General features: G+C 30.7%; 1 protein-coding gene across 4 annotated transcripts in view; it reads right to left on the bottom strand.

Moving 5' to 3' along the window:
* Positions 1–23,204, bottom strand: part of LOC127709363 (dual adapter for phosphotyrosine and 3-phosphotyrosine and 3-phosphoinositide-like) — a 29,449-nt gene continuing 6,245 nt past the window's right edge. Inside the window, exons 3-11 of one of the 4 annotated variants that reach the window (XM_052214855.1) lie at positions 21,612–21,731; positions 15,693–15,826; positions 13,544–13,668; positions 12,332–12,379; positions 8,840–8,991; positions 7,516–7,603; positions 4,804–6,530; positions 4,692–4,719; positions 1–4,635 (exon numbers count right to left, since the gene is read on the bottom strand). In XM_052214855.1, the coding sequence (XP_052070815.1) occupies positions 6,489–6,530; positions 7,516–7,603; positions 8,840–8,991; positions 12,332–12,379; positions 13,544–13,668; positions 15,693–15,826; positions 21,612–21,731 (709 nt within the window). In that variant the 3' untranslated portion in view covers positions 1–4,635; positions 4,692–4,719; positions 4,804–6,488. Of the gene's footprint in view, positions 4,748–4,803; positions 6,531–7,515; positions 7,604–8,839; positions 8,992–12,331; positions 12,380–13,543; positions 13,669–15,692; positions 15,827–21,611; positions 21,732–23,204 lie in introns of all 4 variants that reach the window. The other 3 variants (XM_052214856.1, XM_052214853.1, XM_052214854.1) reach the window with 3 other exon arrangements.

Below are 23,204 nucleotides of genomic sequence, written 5' to 3'. Positions count from 1 at the left end.
TATATATTCTGATATAATTTTAATGACATAACCACAACTGAATCTCAGAAACATATTGCAACCTTTTATAATAATATACTACCATATAAAGCTGATTCACTGCTCCTTCTGAACAGCATAACATGCACAAATATATATTACAACTGACTTATTTCCTCTCCACCAATAAGTTTTCCATGCATAAAATACTTAAGTATCATTTAAACTTATGTCTGTATCAGTAATGATATCTCCTTGGCTTTGCCTAATTCCTTACTACCAAATTAAGAGGTGCAGTAATACACCAAAATTTTTATTTTTTGTTCTGCAGATAATATTTTATAATTATGAAAAAAATGTGAATGATTCAACTGTTTTGTGCATTATAACTTCTTTTTAACTTTTGTCTTTTTCTGGTTGTAACTTAACCAAAAATAGCCAGATGTAAACATATGTCATAACAATAACTTTGTCATGTAGAAAATATGTTTAAATCTGATAAAAAAAATGAAAAACCTTTCAGTTGATGTAAATATCAACCTGAGAAAATTTAATATCATGACATCCTGCTATGAATATTATTTATCAGCATCCTCCTAAAATATTTCAATATATATTGTCTTACAGCTACATTGTTACTAACTAAGGAATGTAAAATTTACATCAATTTGAACTATTCCTATCCTTGAACCTCATTTAAACCAAATATATCTATCGGTTCCATAAAATTCATGCATTTTTTAAATCAAAGGTTTTGATGTATAATTCATTGGTTTGATGGTTTTAGGCATTTTAGCTACAGGAAAAGTTAATTTTTGGTAAAGACTTATCCTGATGAGGCTTTCATTTTTCCATAAGTGATTCATTATACACAAAAGGCAACAGAACACCACACAATATACCCTGTAATTTAGTCCTTATGGGTGGCTGAGAGGAAATAATCTTTGAACACTCCATATATGGTAATATATTTGTCATGTGACTAGAGATTTGATTGTAACAAAACATTAAACAGCACTACACAATCACATGATAGAAAGGCACTACATAAAGTTCTAGTAATTATAATGTGTCATGGATTGTTCAACAATGAAAGCTATTCTAACACACTCGTATAGTTATAAATAACTTAATTCTGGTTTATAAAAATGATCTTTCTTTGAAAAATTTGAAAAATAAAGATATAAATTTCATCTATTAATGTAATGCCAGTGATCCACATATTAAGAGGCAATACCGTATAAATATACCATGAACTTGGATAGCATAGATTTTTTTTCTCTTAATCTCTAGAAACTAATGTTTCAATAGTTGTAAGTAAAATTCCAAATTTAATTGATAAGTGGCAAGAAATAATTCACCCTATTATGAGTCTGAGTATAAAATCATACAATAACTGGTGTCCAAGTTAACATAAGTTTGTAATTTGTGACTTTTGTTAAAATGTAGTATATGCTCAATTTATAAACATTAATAATATAAAAAGAAAAAGAAATTTTGAGAAGCCTTTGCAAAAAGGGATGTATGGTGAAAGTTAATCCTTACATCAAATAAAAAAAAATCCAAATATTGATTAAAAATGATTACATAAAAATTTGGTGTACATCTAAATTAAAAAAAACACAAAATATACAATTCAAAATTGGAATCATACAAAATATTTGATGGTTGACAAAATACTTATACATATCACAACATGCATAAATAATCTTACTCTTGACTCAATTATACGTTTAAAGAAGATAAACAATTGAATAACATAAGTATAACAGTTAAAAAGTTGTTATAAAATTATTCAGATACACTGAACTCCATGCATAATAACAATTTGTCTCAGTTAAATATAATTCCTTTAAAATCCCACAAAATTCAACAGTTCTTGCAAATTTACATAAGTTTTCTTGAAATATTTTAAATTCTTAACAAACTTTCATTATCATCATTAAAATGAACTCCTGTGGATTCATTTATTTTCGAGGGTACCAATTTTCGTGGATTGGGAAAACTTGTACTTTAGTGGATATTTGATTTTCGTGTTTTGCCAAAGTCTGAATACAAGCCTATAGAAAATTTAAACTTCGTTGAACATTTATATTCGTGGTTTGCCAATACCCGTGAATTCCATGAAAATTTGGTTTACCACGAAGAATAATGAATCCACAGTATGTTAAATTTGACTAAATCAAAACCAATGATTACACATACTGGCCAACTTTAATATAGAAAATATATAATACAGTAAGTCATTGACTATCTTTAAAAACTGATAATGTCAACTCGATCATAAATGCTTTAGAAATATACATTCGTAAATGCTATAGAAATGAGGTATGCCGAAAGTATCATTTACTTGAGGGCATTTCCAGCAGTATCAGGGGAGATAATAACATGCATATTTATTTAGGCTATTTTTTTTAAAGTATGCAGTTGAATGCAAATTGTCATGATGATGAAGAAACCACTTAAACATCACATGAACAAAATTGCTGAACATGTCACACTTTCTGCCATATTTTTCTATGGTTCTGGCCTGAATATCTGTGTAGTGATAATCACTTGTCCTACTATTTTTTATTTCTTGTTTTTTGTTGACATTTTGGAATAATCAACAAAGTAATAAGTAAATTCCTCCAAAATGATACTGAAAAACACGATATTGTCATGCAAAGTCTCATAAAACTTTTCCCAAACAATGTTAACCATCATGATTTTCACTTAGAAAACTGTTTGTTTTTCTTGTAAACCTTAAATATTTAATTAATCTCAATGTGGAATACAAGTGGTTTATATGCCCTTAATGAAAATATTTGTAATCCCAATAATAAAAACTTGCACTTTTATTATTCTGATTAATTCAATGAGATCAACATATAAAGATAATTGGCTACACTTTGTCTTTATTCATTTGTGGTACTTTTACATTAAGAGATCATCAGCCGGTTGTACGAACGTGTCATTAGTCTAATGAGTCATTACATCTTCATTAGCCTAATGCATCATAAAGGCTTAATGAAGACTTAATGAACCATTAGGCTAATGCCATGTTCGTACAACCAGCTGCAGATTGAGATCTTTTATGGATGATGTGGTTATAAAAATGGTATTTGTTTTATATTTAAAATAAGTTAAACACTTTAAGTGGCAGTAAGATGAAAGCTAGAGTGTTTTAGACAGACATAACCTCTCTATGACATAAACAAGTCTTGATATTTTTTTCAAAAACATAGTTATCTCATAAAATATCAATTTTGCTACATCATATCATTCTAGAATTTATACTACACACCAATGCAATCAAGAGTGAAATGTAGGTCATTCAAACCAAAATATTAACAGCTGACAAAAAAATTCCGCTATGAATTGTAGTTGCTGAGATCTGAACCTTATTACAAAACTTACCAATAGCAATTCATTTGTTGAATGAAGGCTTTCAACCTTTGTCACTTAACACAATGCATCAACTGACAAAGGGTAAATTTCTTATGATTGTAGTGGCTTAGATCTTAACCTTAACTAGGATGAAGGAACAAAACCTTCATCTCCTCCCAAACATTATTCTTACAAGTGAAAATATCAACAGGAAAGGTTTAGAATTCTAGACATTTGTATTTATAATAAAGTTTTCAATATGGTTAATATGACTTTCTTTTTTCAAAGATTAAATTCACAAAACACTCTAGAGACATTTCTACTTAATATATAAACAAACAATATATTTCATATAACATATAAGAAAGTACAAAATTGTTGGCAATTAACAAATTGAAACTAGGAAAGTTAACAAAAATATTGTGATAGAAAATATATAAACATTACTAGGATGAAAATGACTTGTAAGTTACATGGTCACAAAACAAACACAAAACACATACTATCATACTAAAGCTAGGATATAATCACAGATACGAAGGAATTGATCAAAATTAAGAAATAACAAATTCAAAAGGCCAGAAATAATTAACAAACCTATTTACCCACTAAAAGATGATTGGAGTCAATAAATAACAAACAGATAATTAATTTTTGTGGCCTAATGAGAATTAACAATGTAATTATTGAACTCTTTTGGCAATATTTATGTGCATTCTATACATTTGTACTTCCAAAAGAAGGATATTTGATTTTGCTATATTTTGGAGAGTGTAAAAGTAACATTTGTCAATTTTTCAATATTCATATGCAGTTCCACATGCTAGAGTTTTCTTTAAGAATTTCTTAACATTGAAAGCGTCCAACTTAAGTACCTGGTATCTTAAAAAGATATTTATTCTAACAAATTCTGAATTAACACCTCTCATTTTTTTCATTTCTTAAAAAGTTCATAGAACAAAATACAAATACTATCATGTTCTATTTAATCCTCTTGTACAGCATACATAGGGTCATAAGTTTATTGTGATTGGTGCTATTTATAAACTTGGACAGATTTTTTACTTGATAAGCTGAGTAAAGTTTCATGTTCCTATTTGTCAGGCCTTACAATATTTCATTACTTAAAAGAACAAAACTTCATATTTAAGCAGTGGCACAGACAACATTATAACCTATTTATAAGAATAGACTGCAGAAAATATATAAAACTATGCATAGCAGAAGCATCTAGTCATAAGTGAGCATAGCAGGAGAATATATCATAAGTATTAATAGCAGGAGCACCTATCATAAGTATTAATAGAAGGAGCACCTATCATAAGTATTAATAGCAGGAGCACCTATCATAAGTATTAATAGCAGGAGCACCTATCATAAGTATTATTAGCAGGAGCACCTATCATAAGTATTATTAGCAGGAGCACCTATCATAAGTATTATTAGCAGGAGAACCTATCATAAGTATTAATAGCAGGAGCAGGAATTCATTTGTAAAAACAGCAGGAAGTATGTACCACTTTTTGTAAAGTGCTTTTTGCAGGGGTTCAATTTTTACCTAATCTGTTTGAAGGGTGTTTTTTTCATACTCACAACAATGATCCTCATCTTCCTTAAAGATCCAATTTACACAAGGGGAAATTTTGCGATTTTTTTTCTTCATAGGGAAATTAGCCCAAAATTAACCCCTGAAGAAAATTCATTTCTACATAGCCTTTCGATTTGAAAGTAAACTGTCTTGGAGAATATATGTAAAAACAAAATAACATCATTCAATGTATTAACCTGAAACGTACTTCTCAACGCCTTAAGATATATTTGTACTCTAATAATTTTATTGCACTAGATACTGACCCGTACATAAATCATATGACTACTGGTTAGGGTTATAAGAGAAATATTCTGACATTATGAAGTAAAAATTTTACATTCAATTCTAAAGAGAGTAAACATAATAGTAAATTTAGCTTTTCTTTATATAGGGTCTCTAATAACGACAATTTCATTTATCTTAACATGTTCAAAGAAGACAAAGGTAGCTGCAACGAAAAAAAAAATTACATTTCATATATTTTAACAAATTTTCTATCTTCAGAAAATTCGGCAAATTTTATCATGTAAGTAAAACCAAAAACAATATGCAAGCTAGAAAACTGTAAAATCAGACAAAAGAAAGTGAAAAAATGATTCTTAGTATATACTCTTAATTTAAATAAAAATCAAAATATACTAATAGTTTAAAAATACCAACACATTTTAATTAATAAACATACAGTATCTTTCAAATCAATTATAAAACAAAGTATTTTGCAGTTAAGACATATTTGGTCAAAGCCAAAAAATTCAATAAATATATTATGCTTTTTGCAAATTAAAAAAAAAGGCAGGTGAAGATGAGACTAGTAAAAAATTTTTTTTGGCATAGAATCTTTGAGAGAGATAAATATTCTACCAAGAAACTGGCATCAAAGATCACAGCTACATTCAAAATACAAAAACAATCATATAGAAAGCAATACTGGAATGAAATTGACAAATATTGAGCTTGCCATCAATTTACATAAACTTGGATATATATTTCAATATGTGTGGATATAACAGATATCCTGCTGAATATATATTACCATAAAAGAGTGATTAATTTCATAAAGATTCTTAATACGTTAAATGAACAAACAAAAAGCAAAGCTGCTTCATTATTTTCTCTGAGCAAAATAAAATCTACCAATACATCTACAGACTTTGATGATAGGCAGTTGAGATTGCACATGGTTTCTACATGTATATAAAACAAAATTAATAAAATAAACTTTGGCAGTGCTTTAAAAAATACTTGAATACAATTTTCCATCTTTGGATTGTTTAAAATTTGGTTTTTAAAAATGTAAAGGAGTGGTTTCATTCATTCTTTATACATCCATCTAAAATTAATATTCTGCCTTTTGCTGGACATACATTGTTTACAAAGTTATTAATCATACAAAATAAATGCCAAATGCTTAAGATTGTGAAATGATGAGCTGTCCTTTATACATGTATTATACAATTTCAGTTAAAGAATGATATTCCATAAATAACTAACAAAATAGTTCACAATTGTTCTCACAAATTAAATTTCACTAACAAAATCAACTGTTTGGTCAGCTATTCCTTGGAAGATAACCTGCTTCTCTTATCCGCCTCTGTAACATTAGAAAACTAATTATTACACAATAAAAGTAAGCTTTATAAAGTATGTGTCTTCAGATTATAAAAAGACTTAATTTAATTTACATAATAGTAAGACTTTTTTACATTTCCCTTTTACAGGAATGTAATCATGATTTTAATCCATTTTTGCTACCATAAGTGACCTATTTCTTTTGTAAATAACATGGCCTCTGCCTCCTTTCTAGAATTACTATTTAACTTTAATTCTCATTGCTATTGATATCATTTGTGGCACTGAAGCAGAATATCTGAAGAGTTACAAATGCCTGTATAAAGCACATTCAGGACAGGGCAGTAATACATTATCATATTTGACCAAAGAAGGATTTCTACTGAATCTTTATAATCAAGATCTACAGTATTCAACTCAAGGGAAAGATCCTACATCTTGCAGTTATATCAGATATCTCAGCTGTGCTTTACTTATCATGAACTAAAAGGAGATGTTGGATATTTGTCAGAAAGACAACCATAAGTAGTCAAATAAGCCATCACTCTAAGCCCCTCTCTCTCCAAAGAATGTATGTTGATCTCTTGATGTCTTTGTTGTATTATTTCTCTGGATTACTGTCTTATTGATATTTACATCAAGATCTTCTTAATTCATATAAAAATGTAAGGTCAGTCGTTTCTGCAATGTACAGGCTATGATTTCTAGCATATCTTCATAATTAGCAACAATGTATGACATTAGTCTTCACAAATTGTGTACTGTACATATTTACAAATAACTATTAGTCTAGCAAATGTGCATTGATCCACATTCAAAATTGATATGTAAAACTAATCATGGTTGCAAGCAATTGGAAATTTAAAACCAGTTCACAAATGTCCCTGAAAAGTAATAATTGAAATCACTACATCTAAAAAGACATTGAGTATATTTCAAAGTAAACATAACCCAATAACAACATAGAAGCACGAAAGAAATTTTTCAGTGATATTCTATTTTCTTACCAATTTCCAGTTAATGAGCTGAACCCAGTCATTGGATTCTTGATCTGTGGATGAATACATGTAAAAAGTTCTCCATGCAAACACTAACCTAAAATATAGTTGAATATTCCTAAATGATTTTGCAATCTTCTGTATTAAATATATACTGTTGTTTCATCATTGTGTACTTGGATACTTCAGGGTGTTAAAATATCCATATCTACGGATATGAACGTAGATAACGAATTTATCCCCGTTCTTAGTCTAAATCTGGCGATTTTTAGAGAAATTCGACCACAAAGTTAAACGTGAAAGCAACGTTTTTTTTTCATTTTTTAAATATCTTTTATTGAAATTTGGGAATTTGACATATTTTTAACGGGGTGTAGGGTACTACCTTTGGTAGAACCCTACAGGTAGACATATATAAGACGTTTTTAAACTAGAGACAGAGAAACTGAAATGGGTCAAATTTGGCGCGCAATGTTGTGAGAGTTACATCATAAACGGTGTGACGTCAACGTGGGTCATTTGCATAGCTAGGTCAGTAGTACCATTCATTGACAATGTGGCTGCATAGTGACGATTTACTAAAATGTGTGCAAATAATCGATATAATAAGATAAAATCGTTAGTGGATTAAATATTTAATTATACAGACATCATGGAAAATCTACAGAATTCGATGTTTCATAAGGAACAACCATGGAACTAAGGAAAACACGCTTGAAATTCCCCGATGTAATGGGTAGCAACGTCCGGGGATATGGGTAAGCAACACCCAGGGGCTATGGGTTTTGTAACGATGTGCGTTAACCAATCAGAATCCTAGAAATATACTAAGCCGGGGATAATATTTTTTATGGATTAATATCAATTCACTCATTTACAGTTTGAAACATGATTAAAATGTTTGATTTACTTTCTGTTATGCAAAATGATTTATTTTGGCCCTTGCATCAGCTTATGGTTTTTTTTCCTGTTCATGACATTGCTGTATGAAATCTATTTGGACGTAAAGCAACTAATATAAGAGTCTAAGATTGATTGACTGATTGTTGGTGTTTAATGCCACTTTCAGCACTATTGGCTATTTCACGGCAGCCAGTTTTCATTGGAGGATGGAGGAGAACCCGGAGAGTTTCAGAAGGCATGATGACTTTATCATCAGATGTCTAAATGGTTATAATTTTTTGCTACCTTTTGAGTTACAGCAGATATTTTAACATACTATATTATTTAGAATTGCAGTGTGATAAACTAATGCATTTCCATATCACTGTGTATTCTGTCTCAAGGATGAACATTCCCCTTGTTACTAAAACATGTGAATAAAACTACCAACCTGAATACATTAAATTTTCCTTTAATACTGGAGTCTCTTTCACACTCTTTACATTCATGTAAATCTACAGATCGTATAGGATGCTTGTCGAATTTGTCCTTAAAATACCTCAATTCATTCTTCTGAAGAACAAACCATCTAATTCTCCATGTCTGAAGTATCAAATATTATTTGTCAAGTCAAGTTTTTTTCCTCATTATAACTTTATTATGCAATATATTAAATTTCTGCCAAATTAATTTCTTGTCTTTCATAATTTTGTGGCCCTCAATGCTCCACAACTTAGTATTTTATTTGGCATTTAAATTTTTTTTCTTCAAGCATCACTGATGAGTCTCCCTTTGTAGATGAAACAGGAGTCTGGCATACAAAATTAAAAGCCTGGTATCTTTGATGATTTGTTTCTAAAGGTATATTAGATATTCTAAGCCATTAAGGTAATGAGAAATGCCCAGGTAAATGGTAGAATGTGTTTGACAAATCTAGATAAGAACAGTGTGGTCTCTGGTGGACAGTTGTCTCACTGGCAATCATACAACATCTTATTTCTATCTAAAGAAAGATTCCTTTTATAGTGTTCTCTCCAGAAATTTTGGATAGCATCACATTTGGGGTAAATAAATAAATAGTATTTTTTTTCAATGTCAGTTGTTGCGTCACGACGATGCTGTATTTTCTTTTTGTAATGTTTACCTTATTTTAAGTATATGTTAACTTATATGTGTGCAAATGTGTCTATATGTCTATATTAAGAATAAAATAGTAAGTTCTTTTACTTTATACTTAAATAATAATAATTATAAACACATGGTAACAGGGCTCACACTACTTCAGAATCATAGGGAGAAGTGACCTTCTTTTTGAAACTGATAGGGAGAAGTGGTGAGACTCAAAAGATAAGTGCTTGTTCACTCACTTGAATGTTGGGTTTTTACAATAATGTAAAGGGCCATGTCCTATTCATTTAATTATTCTTTATATTGTTCAATTCATACCCGAGAATACAATTAAAGTATAACAGTTGTTTCATTTTATGTCTTAAATATTCATTTATAGTTACACATTTATATTTTTCCTCTTGTCAGAAACTACCAACTAAATATCTAGCACAAAAAAAACTTTTTTATATCAAAAAGGAAAAGGAAGTATCATATTAATAAAAATTCAATTAAAAATTATTCTATTTATCATGTTAATGAAATTCATTGTTTCCTGTTGTTTCTCATTAAAAAGATATATATCTTTTTTAACAAAGTTAAGCAACTTTAATCAGTAAATTGAAACAATGCACATTGCACAAGTCATGTCTTCTTTGACTGTCCATGACGTTAATACTAAATCCCTGGGATGTGTTTTAGGTGATTTTAGTCTCTGATGCATGATTTTTTATTATTAATTGTTTTTGGCTTTTAACTAGCTGTCAGTAACTGCGAATACTCTCAAATCATGCTTTCTTGTTTATTTGACCTGTTGATACCAATTGTAATGCTTTTTTGTTATTTAATGTTATTCAGGGTTATATCTGGTCTATATACCAGCTTTGATAAGTGTTTGGTATTACTATAAATTTTCACTTCTTCGTACTTTGAACATCAAAATTATTTATTTTGTAAAAATATTTCCTTTCTCCATTTGAACTGTACAGGTATACCCAACAACAAAATTATTTTCATATACCTGTGTTTGAAGTTATTGCAATTGGCTGATATTTTTGTTCAAGCATATTGTTTTTCTTAAATTGTTTAACATTTCACAGCGGTAAAACATGTTACTTTAATTATTCTTCCCTTCGTTTATTTATTTTGTATTTACATTGTATCATAGATCAAATTTATTTGTTCAGTGTATGTTCAATGGTGTTAATATGTCTTTTGATTGAGTTAAGCCATTTCAATTGATATTTTATAGTGTGTCTTTCTATGTTGTGATGTTACACTTTTGTTTCAGATAAAGAGTGAAGGTTTGGTACCATTAAAACGTTTAAACCCGCTGCAATTGTTTGCACCTGTCCTAAGTCAGGAATCTGATAATCAGTAGTTGTCGTTTGTTGATGTGGTTCATAAGTGTTTCTTGTTTCTCTTTTTTTATATAGATTAGACCGTTGTTTTTCCTGTTTGAATGGTTTTACACTAGTAAATTTTGGGGCCCTTTATAGCTTGCTGTTCGGTGTGAGCCAAGGCTCCGTGTTGAAGACCGTACTTTGACCTATAATGGTTTACTTTTATAAATTTTGACTTGGATGGAGAGTTGTCTCATTGGCACTCATACCACATCTTCTTATATCTATTTACATAGAAATAAATACATTTAACAAGGAGATCTAACAAATAGTCTGTTAATGTATGTGGAATGGGTAATTTTCCCTTTTGGGATCATCATTCTTCTGTCAGCTGTCCCATTTGTGCTTCTGTAGTTATTATCGTAAGAACGCAGATTTCGGTCATAGCTGGTCCGCTTCCGATGAATCCCGCCTCCGATCCTGGTTTGTACAAATATTATAATGGCGGTCAAAGAAAAATTTACAAAAATAAATAATTTTTGACAAGCGATTTGGAATAAATATGACGCATTTAATGCAATAAATGGACGAAACATTAACTAAAGGCAATTTTCATCACTTTCTAATGAAGCAACAAACTTATTTTTGCCGAAATTCAGAGTGTTTAATGTACGCTCTCGGGCAACAATCATTGGAAGGGAATGATAATACTTCATAAAAAGTTGTTAGTTTGAAATAAGCTACAACCAATCTGTAAAGTCAATGCTTTCACCCCTTTTCTAAAGAAATAAATCATTTATACCTTTGAATTTCTTTACTTATAAATGAAAAATTGTTGTTTCATCGACCTGATAAAAATTGAGTAATTGTACAACTTGGTTTGGTCAACCAATTTGGCAACATCAAAGTACCCTGCGTAGTTTTTCTTTCTTAGGAGACGGTTCTGCCATGATGCAAATGTAGATTTTGAATTGTTAATGATTTCCATTTTCTCGATGTCCATATTTACACTTGTACCACATCTTATTAGTCATGTCATAAGTGCCAGCTTGGGGTATTCATATCCAACCAGTGGGCAATTAACACCTATCTAATCACTCTTAATTGCATCTATTGTCTGACTTGAAGGGATTACGATTATAGGTGATATAATTTTTATGATCACAAGCGATAATTAGATGAAAGTTAAAAAATTAGGACATCGATCGATTTTGCGGCAATGTATAGAGACAAGAAAAAATAGCATCTTCAAAATAATTATTAATTTAACGATAAAACGGCCTGGGAAGATCACTGTTTCATTTGAGGTTATTTTTTGTTAACTGACTAAAAAACCTGTCTTAATTAAATTCACAATTCCATGTAATCAAGCCTTAAAGATATCTAATTTAACATTGTCTCCATCTTTTTACTTGTCTGAAGCAGTATTTATCTTTTTATATTTTTTTTTTGTGTTTAAAGGTGTTGGAAAAGCACAATATCCACTTGCTTACCTTAAACACGCCTCCAAGTTTTGTAAGATATCCTTCTTTAGAATTAATCTACAAAAGAAATTATTTTACTGCACAGCACTTTAAGACTAAATTGCCTTTCATAAGATATTGATAGTTAACAAACATAACATGTGTCTATCTGAAATCAGAAATCTAGTCAGTGGTTAGAATTGTCTCACAATTTTGTCTAAGAATGTATTGATGTGCAAGATAGTTAGTCATCTTAGGAAAACAAAGAACTATGGTGTATGTTCTTGTAAATTGTTGAAAGCTTCTGAATGTCTATTTTCATTAATTTAAATAAAAATAAGATGTGGTAACATTGCCAATGAGACAACTCTCCACAAGAGACCAAATGACATAGAAGTTAACAACTATAGGTCATTGTATGGCCTTTAACAATGAGCAAAACCCTATCTGGGCTGTATCCTTGACATTTGCCCTTTTATTAATACCTAAATTTAAATGTTGTATCTATCAATTCCTTATCCACTATCAGGTAGGTTAATGATTGCATGTATAAAATATTTTAATACAAAAATATCTGTATCACCACTTTTTAAATCTTATTGGACGATGTCTGCCATCAATTTTAACAAGACTATCGTAGCCAAAGGCAACAACATTGTGCAAATCGCACTGGAGATTTCCAGGATATCACAAAAAATTTATTTTATTTACTAGTAATGCATTAGAACTGGAGATTTGACAGTAACAACTCTTCCAACACAATATTGTTATTCCTTATTTCAACTGTAGCTATCAACCATATATTATGGAAATAAAACCTATAAAGCCCACAGTTGCCACACGGTAATTTTTACTTAATACCATCAACATGTTTGCCACTTCAGGACCCAATGTGCTGTAGTTCCAAAAAACATTGCATTAAAAATTACTTACCTGCCCTATAATTCACTAATATTATAGAATCAATTCAAGCATGCTTGAACTAAAGCTAAATTTAAAAGTAAACCATTACTCGTAAAAACAGTTTTCTGTACTTTTTGAAGAGGAGACATAGTTTACATTGAGGAGGAACCTTTTCTTTTGCTACTAATGCTGGATAGTTTTCACCATGAAGGAACTTTTTCTTTTGATAATTATGCATGGGAGACATAGTTTTCACTATAAAGGAAGAACTTTTTCAGTTGGTAATTATGCAGGGGAAATAGTTCACACTGAGGTATTTTTACATTATGTGGTACTTACTGAGAATTCTGGACCTTTCAGATTTTCTGATGCTGTACTGAACTCAGCATGAACACGAATAGTATCATATACATTTGGTTCCTCTATATTGCGAGGATATGGGTAGTTGAGTAATGTCATTTGCCCTGAAAAAAAGTATTTTAAATATTTTATTCCAACTATCTTTAAATAAAACATAGAATGTTTCATAATTATTTCATAATATACATCAACTTTATTGAAAAAGTCAAACATAAAGGACAGATCTATTCTTTGGGACAACACAAACTTAAAAAAAAACCCAAATTAAAATGTATATAAAACTATCTTCTTTTGATGAGAAATTTATAAACTGTTTAACTGCCAATACAAAGTAAATTCATTATTTTGTAAATTATTTCACATTTCCTACTTGAACAAACCTATAAATTATGAGTCAAGATGACCTTTTTTTGGGCAGTACGATAATAAACAGCTTCATGTTAATGTAATAATGAAGGCAGATTGGTATAAAAAATATATTTCATAGGAAGCAGTAATATTTTTTATGCATTGTCAGGACGAGTTAGGTCATTCAGTAGGCAATAAAGATTAAAAGTAAGTAAAGGTAACATTCTGCTAAAAGAATGAGATAGTCCTATACACATTTAAATCTTTACTCAGGTGCATGTGGATTCACTCATACGTTAAACATAAATAAATTTCAAATTTTCATACCGGTTGCATACGAAAAAGGGTCGAAAAAAATATTCCCTTGAATTTGACAGTTGTAGGAAATTAATCCTATATTTCATTGCAGTAAAAAATTTATGAGTCATAAACATACATCTTGGGTGTTTCAAAGCACCATTGATTTTTTATTTGGTGTTTCTATAGAATATTTTGGAAACTTGAGGTTACATGGTTACTAAAGCTTGTACACAGGAAATAAACTGCTTCGCTGAGCGCAGCTGGATACGCCCGCAGAGGTCCAACCCTGAACAGTTGGGGCAAAAATGGACACAATATTCAAGCTTGATACAGGTCTGAATTTGGATTGTAATTAAATATTTGACATATTATAGGTTTCTGAATAATTGTAGTCAAAGAACTTGAAATTGGTTATATGAATTGAATTCATATTCAATTAAAGATTTCTTGCTGTTGTGCAATACACTGTGCTGTTGCGCAATACTTATTAAATCTGTTGTCAGACTATAAACAAATAAAGTTCAATTAATTCTCAATGTCATATTAGAAATTTATGAAAATGTAAAGGGAGCTTACATCAATAGATATAAACAATTCACCAAGGTTTCATGAGAATTGCTGACAGCATTTTTGAGTTATTGTCCTAAAACTGGAAAGTCCCCCCTTTTTTAATGAATAAAATCCCATAACTCAGAAATGATAAATGAAAAATTTATAAAATTCTAAACGGAGCTTACATCAATAGATATAAACAATTCACCAAAGTTTCATAAGAACTGCTGAAAGCATTTTTGATTTTTTGTCCGAAAACTGGAAAATCCCCCTTTTTTTATGAATAAAACCCTGTAACTCGGAAACGTAAAATCTAAAATATATAAAAATCGAAAGGGAGCTTATGTCAATAGATATAAACAATTCACCACAATTTCTTGCAAGTTGGTGAAAGCATACTTGAGTTATTGTCCAAAAACTGGAAAATCCCCCTTTTTTTAATGAATAAAACCCAATAACTCGGAAATGTAAAATCTAAAATTTATAAAAAACAAAAGGGAGCTCACGTCAATAGATATAATCAATTCACCAAAGTTTTATGCAAATTGGTTAAAGTATTTTTAAGTTAATGTCCGACATGTTGATGACGAACGGACAGACAGACGGACAACGGTATACCATAATACGTCCCGTTAATGGGCGTATAAAAAAGGGGTGAAAATTTGATTGGTTAACTTCCAGTGATGGTTATTTTTCTTATATGCAATGAAATGTTATGTGAAAATTTGTCTATAGTACTGGACAGGATAAAACTTTACTCATGCCAAGTATTTCTTTATTTGAAACAAAGATAAGTTCTGCACAATTTTTTGAAAAGTGCAAATTTAACAAAGACTAAGAGGGGAAAATCAATGGTGGTATTACACCTTCATATTTAAGTAAAATTATTAAAGAAATGGCATTTCAATTTGTACCAATACCAAATTACCTGATTCAGATCCGATTAAAGGTTTATTTGTGAAATGATGCAGTAATTCATCAACACTGCCGAACTCTCCATGACCAAACTTAAATACTGTTCCAGTCCATGTTAAAGGGAAATGTTTAACAGCCTGATCACATCTACAATCAAAAATATAAACTGAAGGTTCAAAACAATGGTTACAAACGTCTGGATATCATATCTGTATACTTTACAAAATAAATATCACATGAATATCATTTTTCAACTCTCTGAAATCTAAAAGGATGATCTGTAATGTGATTATGTTGGTTGCTATGTTATCTTTCCTGGTTGATCTGTCTGTTTATTAATGGTGCAGTTAATTGTTGTGACTAGTATTTTAGTTTTTCTCTCATTGCTCAAGAATTTAGCTTTAATAAGAGGTATTTTTTTATGGATACGTTTTACATTCAAACTTCATCAATCCATTGCTGGAGAAGACATGAATGAAGAGCTAGATGGGAAAAAAAAAGAAATTCAGGCCATTCTTTAGGAGGTGGTGACCAGTACTTTAACCATTATGTGCTACTGATAAGTACCACCTGAATTCAGGAATTTTTATAAGGTATTCATGGAATATATGTGAAAAGTACCACAACCAAATGGAAAAAGTGCCAGTCATTATGAAAGATAATGAAACCTCTGGGAATGAGCATATGAAAACAAACTTTTATTATTCTGTTTGTACATTCATTAAACTATTACATGTGCTGACAAAGCATGTATGTATAAGCCTCACCTTACTGAAGATACATTTATAACTTATAGCTTGGACTTGTAAGAGAGCAGGTACATAAAAAACTCAATGTACTGAACATGTATTACTAATAGTTTATACATTTCATAAAGCATGTATATATAAAACTCACTTTACTAACATTGGATAACTTAAATCTTGGATCTGTCAGAGAGCATGAACATATAAAGCTCACTTTACTGACACTGGATAACTTAAAGCTTGGATCTGTCAGAGAGCATGTACATATAAAGCTCACTTTACTGACACTGGATAACTTAAACCTTGGATCTGTCAGAGAGCATGTACATATAAAGCTCACTTTACTGACACTGGATAACTTAAAGCTTGGATCTGTCAGAGAGCACGAACATATAAAGCTCACTTTACTGACATTGGATAACTTAAAGCTTGGATCTGTCAGAGAGCATGAACATATAAAGCTCACTTTACTGACATTGGATAACTTAAAGCTTGGATCTGTCAGAGAGCAAGAACATATAAAACTCACTTTACTGACATTGGATAACTTAAAGCTTGGATCTGTCCGAGAGCATGTACATATAAAACTCACTTTACTGACATTGGATAACTTAAACCTTGGATCTGTCTGAGAGCATGTACATATAAAACTCACTTTACTGACATTGGATAACTTAAACCTTGGATCTGTCAGAGAGCATGTACATATAAAGCTCACTTTACTGACACTGGATAACTTAAAGCTTGGATCTGTCAGTGAGCATGAACATATAAAGCTCACTTTACTGACACTGGATAACTTAAACCTTGGATCTGTCAGAGAGCATGTACATATAAAACTCACTAAACTGACATTGGATAACTTTAACCTTGGATCTGTCAGGGATCATGTACATATAAAACTCACTTTACTGACATTGGATAACTTAAAGCTTGGACCTGTCAGAGAGCATGTACACATATAACTCATTTTACTAACACTTAGGGGCTGAGAAAAATAAAAAATTCACTCTTCTTTTGACAAAGTTGAGAAAATCAATAGTAAAACAATGCTGGTGACGATACTGATCAAAAGTTTTTTCTAAACAACAATCGTACATTTTAAATAAATTATTTGTTATACATGTACTGTGTTATTAGAAATATGCATGCAAAGGCACGATGTTTTAAGTTCATTATTTACAGAGATAATTGCATTAGAAGCTTGTGAAAATGAAATTTCAAAAATGTTAATCTTTGATACATACTGGAAAGAAAAATTGGAAAAAAAAATCATGTACATACAAAATTTAAAGATCTTTCTGTTTAAATGATTTCAGAGTGTTCCTAATAGTCCTTATTAGCATGATACAATTTCACATAATATACCTATTTTTCAGGTCTTAAAAATATAAAAATATATTCTTTTTGTGAACATTACAATTTAAATTCTTTTCTGTGAAGGTTAAAAAATTAAAGATTATTTTTATAAATTTAAAAGTAGGTTATCCATTTAAAATTTTTAATATTTTCTAAAACAATTTTAAGAAAAGGTTGTCTCGATTTCTGTACATGTATTTGCGGTCTTCTCAATCTATTCACATTCAATGTTTACATCGGTATAAGGTCCATTTGAATTAGCTTAGTAACTTAATTTCAAAAGTGTTAATCCTTGCTGCATATCAATCGATTCCATTGGAATTTTCCCCTGAACTTCTCAAATCTAGCTGCATACATATAAGGATACAATGTAATTGGCATGTTTCAGAGAGGTACAAATGTATCCAGCCAATAGAAATATAAAATGAAGTTGGTATTCCAGGTATTTATTCGCATAGCAACATTTTAAAACAGTTTACGCAAAGCTCGTATTGTCTGCTGTTCTCGTCTTTTGCTATTTTAGGAGGGAAATGATAAATTTATATGAAAATTTTGAATTTCAATTAATAGCCTACTTGCTAAAACGAGACAAACATTGAAAAGATAAAGCTTTCCGTTTACATGGGAGGTTATATTTTGTCACTAGATTTCCCACTGCACTGGATAACTTCAAGTTTGGATCTGTCAGAGAGCATGTACATATAACACTGGAAAACTTAAATAGTTGAGATCTCTCATTGTACAGGCACATATAACACTCACTTAGATAACACTGGAAAACTTAAAAGTTGATATCTCTCATTGTACAGGCACATATAACACTCACTTAGATAACACTGGAAAACTTAAAAGTTGAGATCTCTCATTGTACAGGCATATATAACACTCACTTAGATAACACTGGAAAACTTAAAAGTTGAGATCTCTCATTGTACAGGCACATATAACACTCACTTAGATAACACTGGAAAACTTAAAAGTTGAGATCTCTCATTGTACAGGCATATATAACACTCACTTAGATAACACTGGAAAACTTAAAAGTTGAGATCTCTCATTGTACAGGCACATATAACACTCACTAAGATAACACTGGAAAACTTAAAAGTTGAGATCTCTCATTGTACAGGCACATATAACACTCACTTTACTGACACTTGATAACTTAAATTTGAAATATCTCATAGAACAGGTAAATATAACACTCACTTTACTGACCCTTGATAACTTAAATTTGAAATATCTCATAGAACAGGTACATATAACACTCACTTTACTGACACTGGATAACTTAAAGTTGAGATCTCTCATAGAACAGGTACATATAACACTCACTTTACTGACAATGGATAACTTTAAAGTTGAGATCTCTCATAGAAAAGGTGTATATAACACTCACTTTACTGACACTGGATAACTTAAAGTTGAGATCTTTCATAGAACAGGTACATATAAAACTCACTTTACTGACACTGGACAACTTTAAAGTTGAGATCTCTCATAAAACAGGTACATATATCACTCACTTTACTAACATTGGATAACTTAAAGTTGAGATCTCTCATAGAACAGGTACATATAACACTCACTTTACTGACACTGGATAACTTTAAAGTTGAGATCTCTCATAGAACAGGTACATATATCACTCACTTTACTAACATTGGATAACTTAAAAGTTGAGATCTCTCATAGAACAGGTACATATAACACTCACTTTACTGACACTGGATAAAGGAGTAGGTCCGGTAAGGGTCGATTTTGGCCTCAAATTTTAGGTTCATATGACGAAGGATTTTGGACACTTTTTGAACACTAAAGTGTCTATTTCAGTTGATTCTATTAGTTTATGTGAAAGATTTTAACTGATTTAGTCATTAAAAACGCTCCGATTCAAGCTTAAATAAGAAAAATATATCAAATATGCCAAAAATGTCACTTTTCAGATGGTTTTTGTAAAAAATGAAAGTGGCTGCATCCGTGTTCATCCTCAACCTTTATATATGTTATGTATTATCATCAAATACAACTTACATTTCAATATTAAGAATGAACACAAATGCGGCCACTTTTATTTTAGACGGAAACCGTCAAAAATTTAACTAAAATGCTAAAATTGTGAAGATTTCAGTAATTTAGCCTGACTAAAGGATGCTAGTACCCGATATATGTGCATTGTATTGTCAAAAACAGCCCATATTTATGTAGCAGAAGCATTCTTCTTACCAATAAATAACTTAAAGTTTACATTTTAACAATTTTGTAAAACTGCTATATTTTGGGGCCAAAAAGGGGGTCTTACTGGACCTACTCCTTTAAAGTTGAGATCTCTCATAGAACAGGTACATATAACACTCACTTTACTGACACTGGATAACTTTAAAGTTGAGATCTCTCATAGAACAGGTACATATAACACTCACTTTACTGACAATGGAAAACTTAAAAGTTGAGATCTCTCATTGTACAGGCACATATAACACTCACTTTACTGACACTTGATAACTTAAATTTGAAATATCTCATAGAACAGGTAAATATAACACTCACTTAACTGACCCTTGATAACTTAAATTTGAAATATCTCATAGAACAGGTAAATATAACACTCACTTTACTGACACTGGATAACTTAAAGTTGAGACCTCTCATAGAACAGGTACATATAACACTCACTTTACTGACAATGGATAACTTTAAAGTTGAGATCTCTCATAGAAAAGGTGTATATAACACTCACTTTACTGACACTGGATAACTTAAAGTTGAGATCTCTCATAGAACAGGTACATATAACACTCACTTTACTGACACTGGATAACTTTAAAGTTGAGATCTCTCATAAAACAGGTACATATATCACTCACTTTACTAACATTGGATAACTTAAAGTTGAGATCTCTCATAGAACAGGTACATATAACACTCACTTTACTGACACTGGATAACTTTAAAGTTGAGATCTCTCATAGAACAGGTACATATATCACTCACTTTACTAACATTGGATAACTTAAAAGTTGAGATCTCTCATAGAACAGGTACAAATAACACTCACTTTACTGACACTGGATAAATTTAAAGTTGAGATCTCTCATAGAACAGGTACATATAACACTCACTTTACTGACACTTGATAACTTTAAAGTTGAGATCTCTCATGGAACAGGTACATATAACACTCACTTTACTGACACTGGATAACTTTAAAGTTGAGATCTCTCATAGAACAGGTACATATATCACTCACTTTACTAACATTGGATAACTTAAAGTTGAGATCTCTCATAGAACAGGTACATATAACACTCACTTTACTGACACTGGATAAATTTAAAGTTGAGATCTCTCATAGAACAGGTACATATATCACTCACTTTACTAACATTGGATAACTTAAAGTTGAGATCTCTCATAGAACAGGTACATATAACACTCACTTTACTGACAATGGATAACTTTAAAGTTGAGATCTCTCATAGAAAAGGTGTATATAACACTCACTTTACTGACACTTGATAACTTAAAGTTGAGATCTCTCATAGAACAGGTACATATAACACTCACTTTACTGACACTGGATAACTTTAAAGTTGAGATCTCTCATAGAACAGGTACATATAACACTCACTTTACTGACACTGGGTAACATAAAGCTTGGATCTGTCCGATATTTCATAGACTGTTTATGTATAAATCTTACATAACTGACAATGTGTAACTTAAGGTTTGATCTTTCGTAGAACATGTATGTATAAATCTCACCTAACTAACAATGTGTAACTTAGGGTTTGATCTTTCATAGAGCATGTATGTATAAATCTCACCTTACTGACAATGCATAATCTCCTAACTTAGAACTATCACGTAACATGTATGTTCCATCAACACCATTCTGTAGCAATAAACTCTCTGCAGTATGTCTGTCTACATTTGGATGATACCATCTAAAAAGAAAAATATCTATAACAATACCTCCATTTCATAATCTACATTTAAAAATCAAATGTTGTATGTAAGTTTTTTTCTTAAATGATACATGTATGAGGAAATCAGCCTTAATATGGATAAATCAGCATGTGCAATACTGATGAAATTGCTCTGTTAATATTAATACAGCATTTTTGGCCTGGTCCAATAAAGAAAATACATTCACTTTCGACAGCAATTTTTTATTATGCCTCACCAAATTTAGGACCTATTTTGATGCATAAGATACATTTTTTATCATTTTGTAACTTGATATAACATTTAAAAAAAGATTAAATTATGTTCAGTGTTTTTTACCATTTGAACGGAAATATTCCATAGCCTTTCTAAGTAGAAATTTTAATTAACATCACAGTTCCATTTCTGTACATAGATGACTTTTAAGAATAAGAATGACTAAAAGTCTGATTTATTCTTCCCAGCTAATTTATATGTGGTAGATAAAATAAATTGCATTAGCATAGATTAAGCACAACTTGGAAGAGCAATCAGAAATCTTATCAATATTGACAAAAATGCATCATAACTTGGAAAAGATAAGTTCAAATATGATTTCCCAAACCTGCTTCATGGTCAGTTCTTAGATCGAAAAATTAGAAACATTTAATAAAGTGTTATGAACTAGCTGTTTCTGTATTGCCCTGGTATGGATACTCGATAAGCTGTATTGGCCTTCAACTCTTCACGTCTCTGGCCAAATACAGCTAACATCTAATCTATACTAGGGCAAATACAGAAACAGCCACTTCATAACACTATATTCCTTGATAAAACTTTACTCAGTACTCGGAGTAAAAAATGTGTTCTCAAAACACTAAATCCAGTATTTTAATTGGTTGTATTCTGAGTCTGATTACGAAATTTTTATCACCACAATGATTACAATCATAAAACTTTGAATACTCAGACACAGAAATCAACCAGTCAAAAATACTGGATTCGGTGTTAGAGCACTTACTCTGACAGAGTAAAGTTTTATGACTGAAAGGCCATGTATACCATAGTTTAATGTCAAAATGGTTTAAAATGGAGTGAGACCCAGGTAAAGTTAGACCAACTACAAAAAGAGCCAGTCAAAGGTATACAATGGTTGCATGTCAAAAAGGTTTTAAAAGAAGTGAGACAAAGGTAAAGGTAGACCAACAACAAAAGGAGCCAGACCAAGGTAATGTTCAATTTACATAAACAAGATGTGATGTGTGAATCAGTCATCAATACAAGCTTGAAGATATTTATATCTTAAGGAGAGTATTTCTTAAAGTGTATCAAGGGAGACAACTCTTATATTGGTTGATTGGTGCTGAACGCCACTTTCAGCACTACTGTGCTATTTCGTGGCGGTCAGTTTTTATTAATGGAGGAAGCCAGAGTGTCCAGAGAGAACAACCGACCTTCAGTAGGAAAACTGACAATCCTAGTCAATTAAGATT

This window comes from Mytilus californianus, unplaced genomic scaffold, assembly GCF_021869535.1.
Source record: "Mytilus californianus isolate M0D057914Y unplaced genomic scaffold, xbMytCali1.0.p SCAF_7, whole genome shotgun sequence".
In the NCBI taxonomy this organism is placed as follows: domain Eukaryota; kingdom Metazoa; phylum Mollusca; class Bivalvia; order Mytilida; family Mytilidae; genus Mytilus; species Mytilus californianus.
The sequence above is the reverse complement of the archived record's forward strand: the minus strand, read 5'-3'. Positions and strand labels throughout refer to the sequence as shown.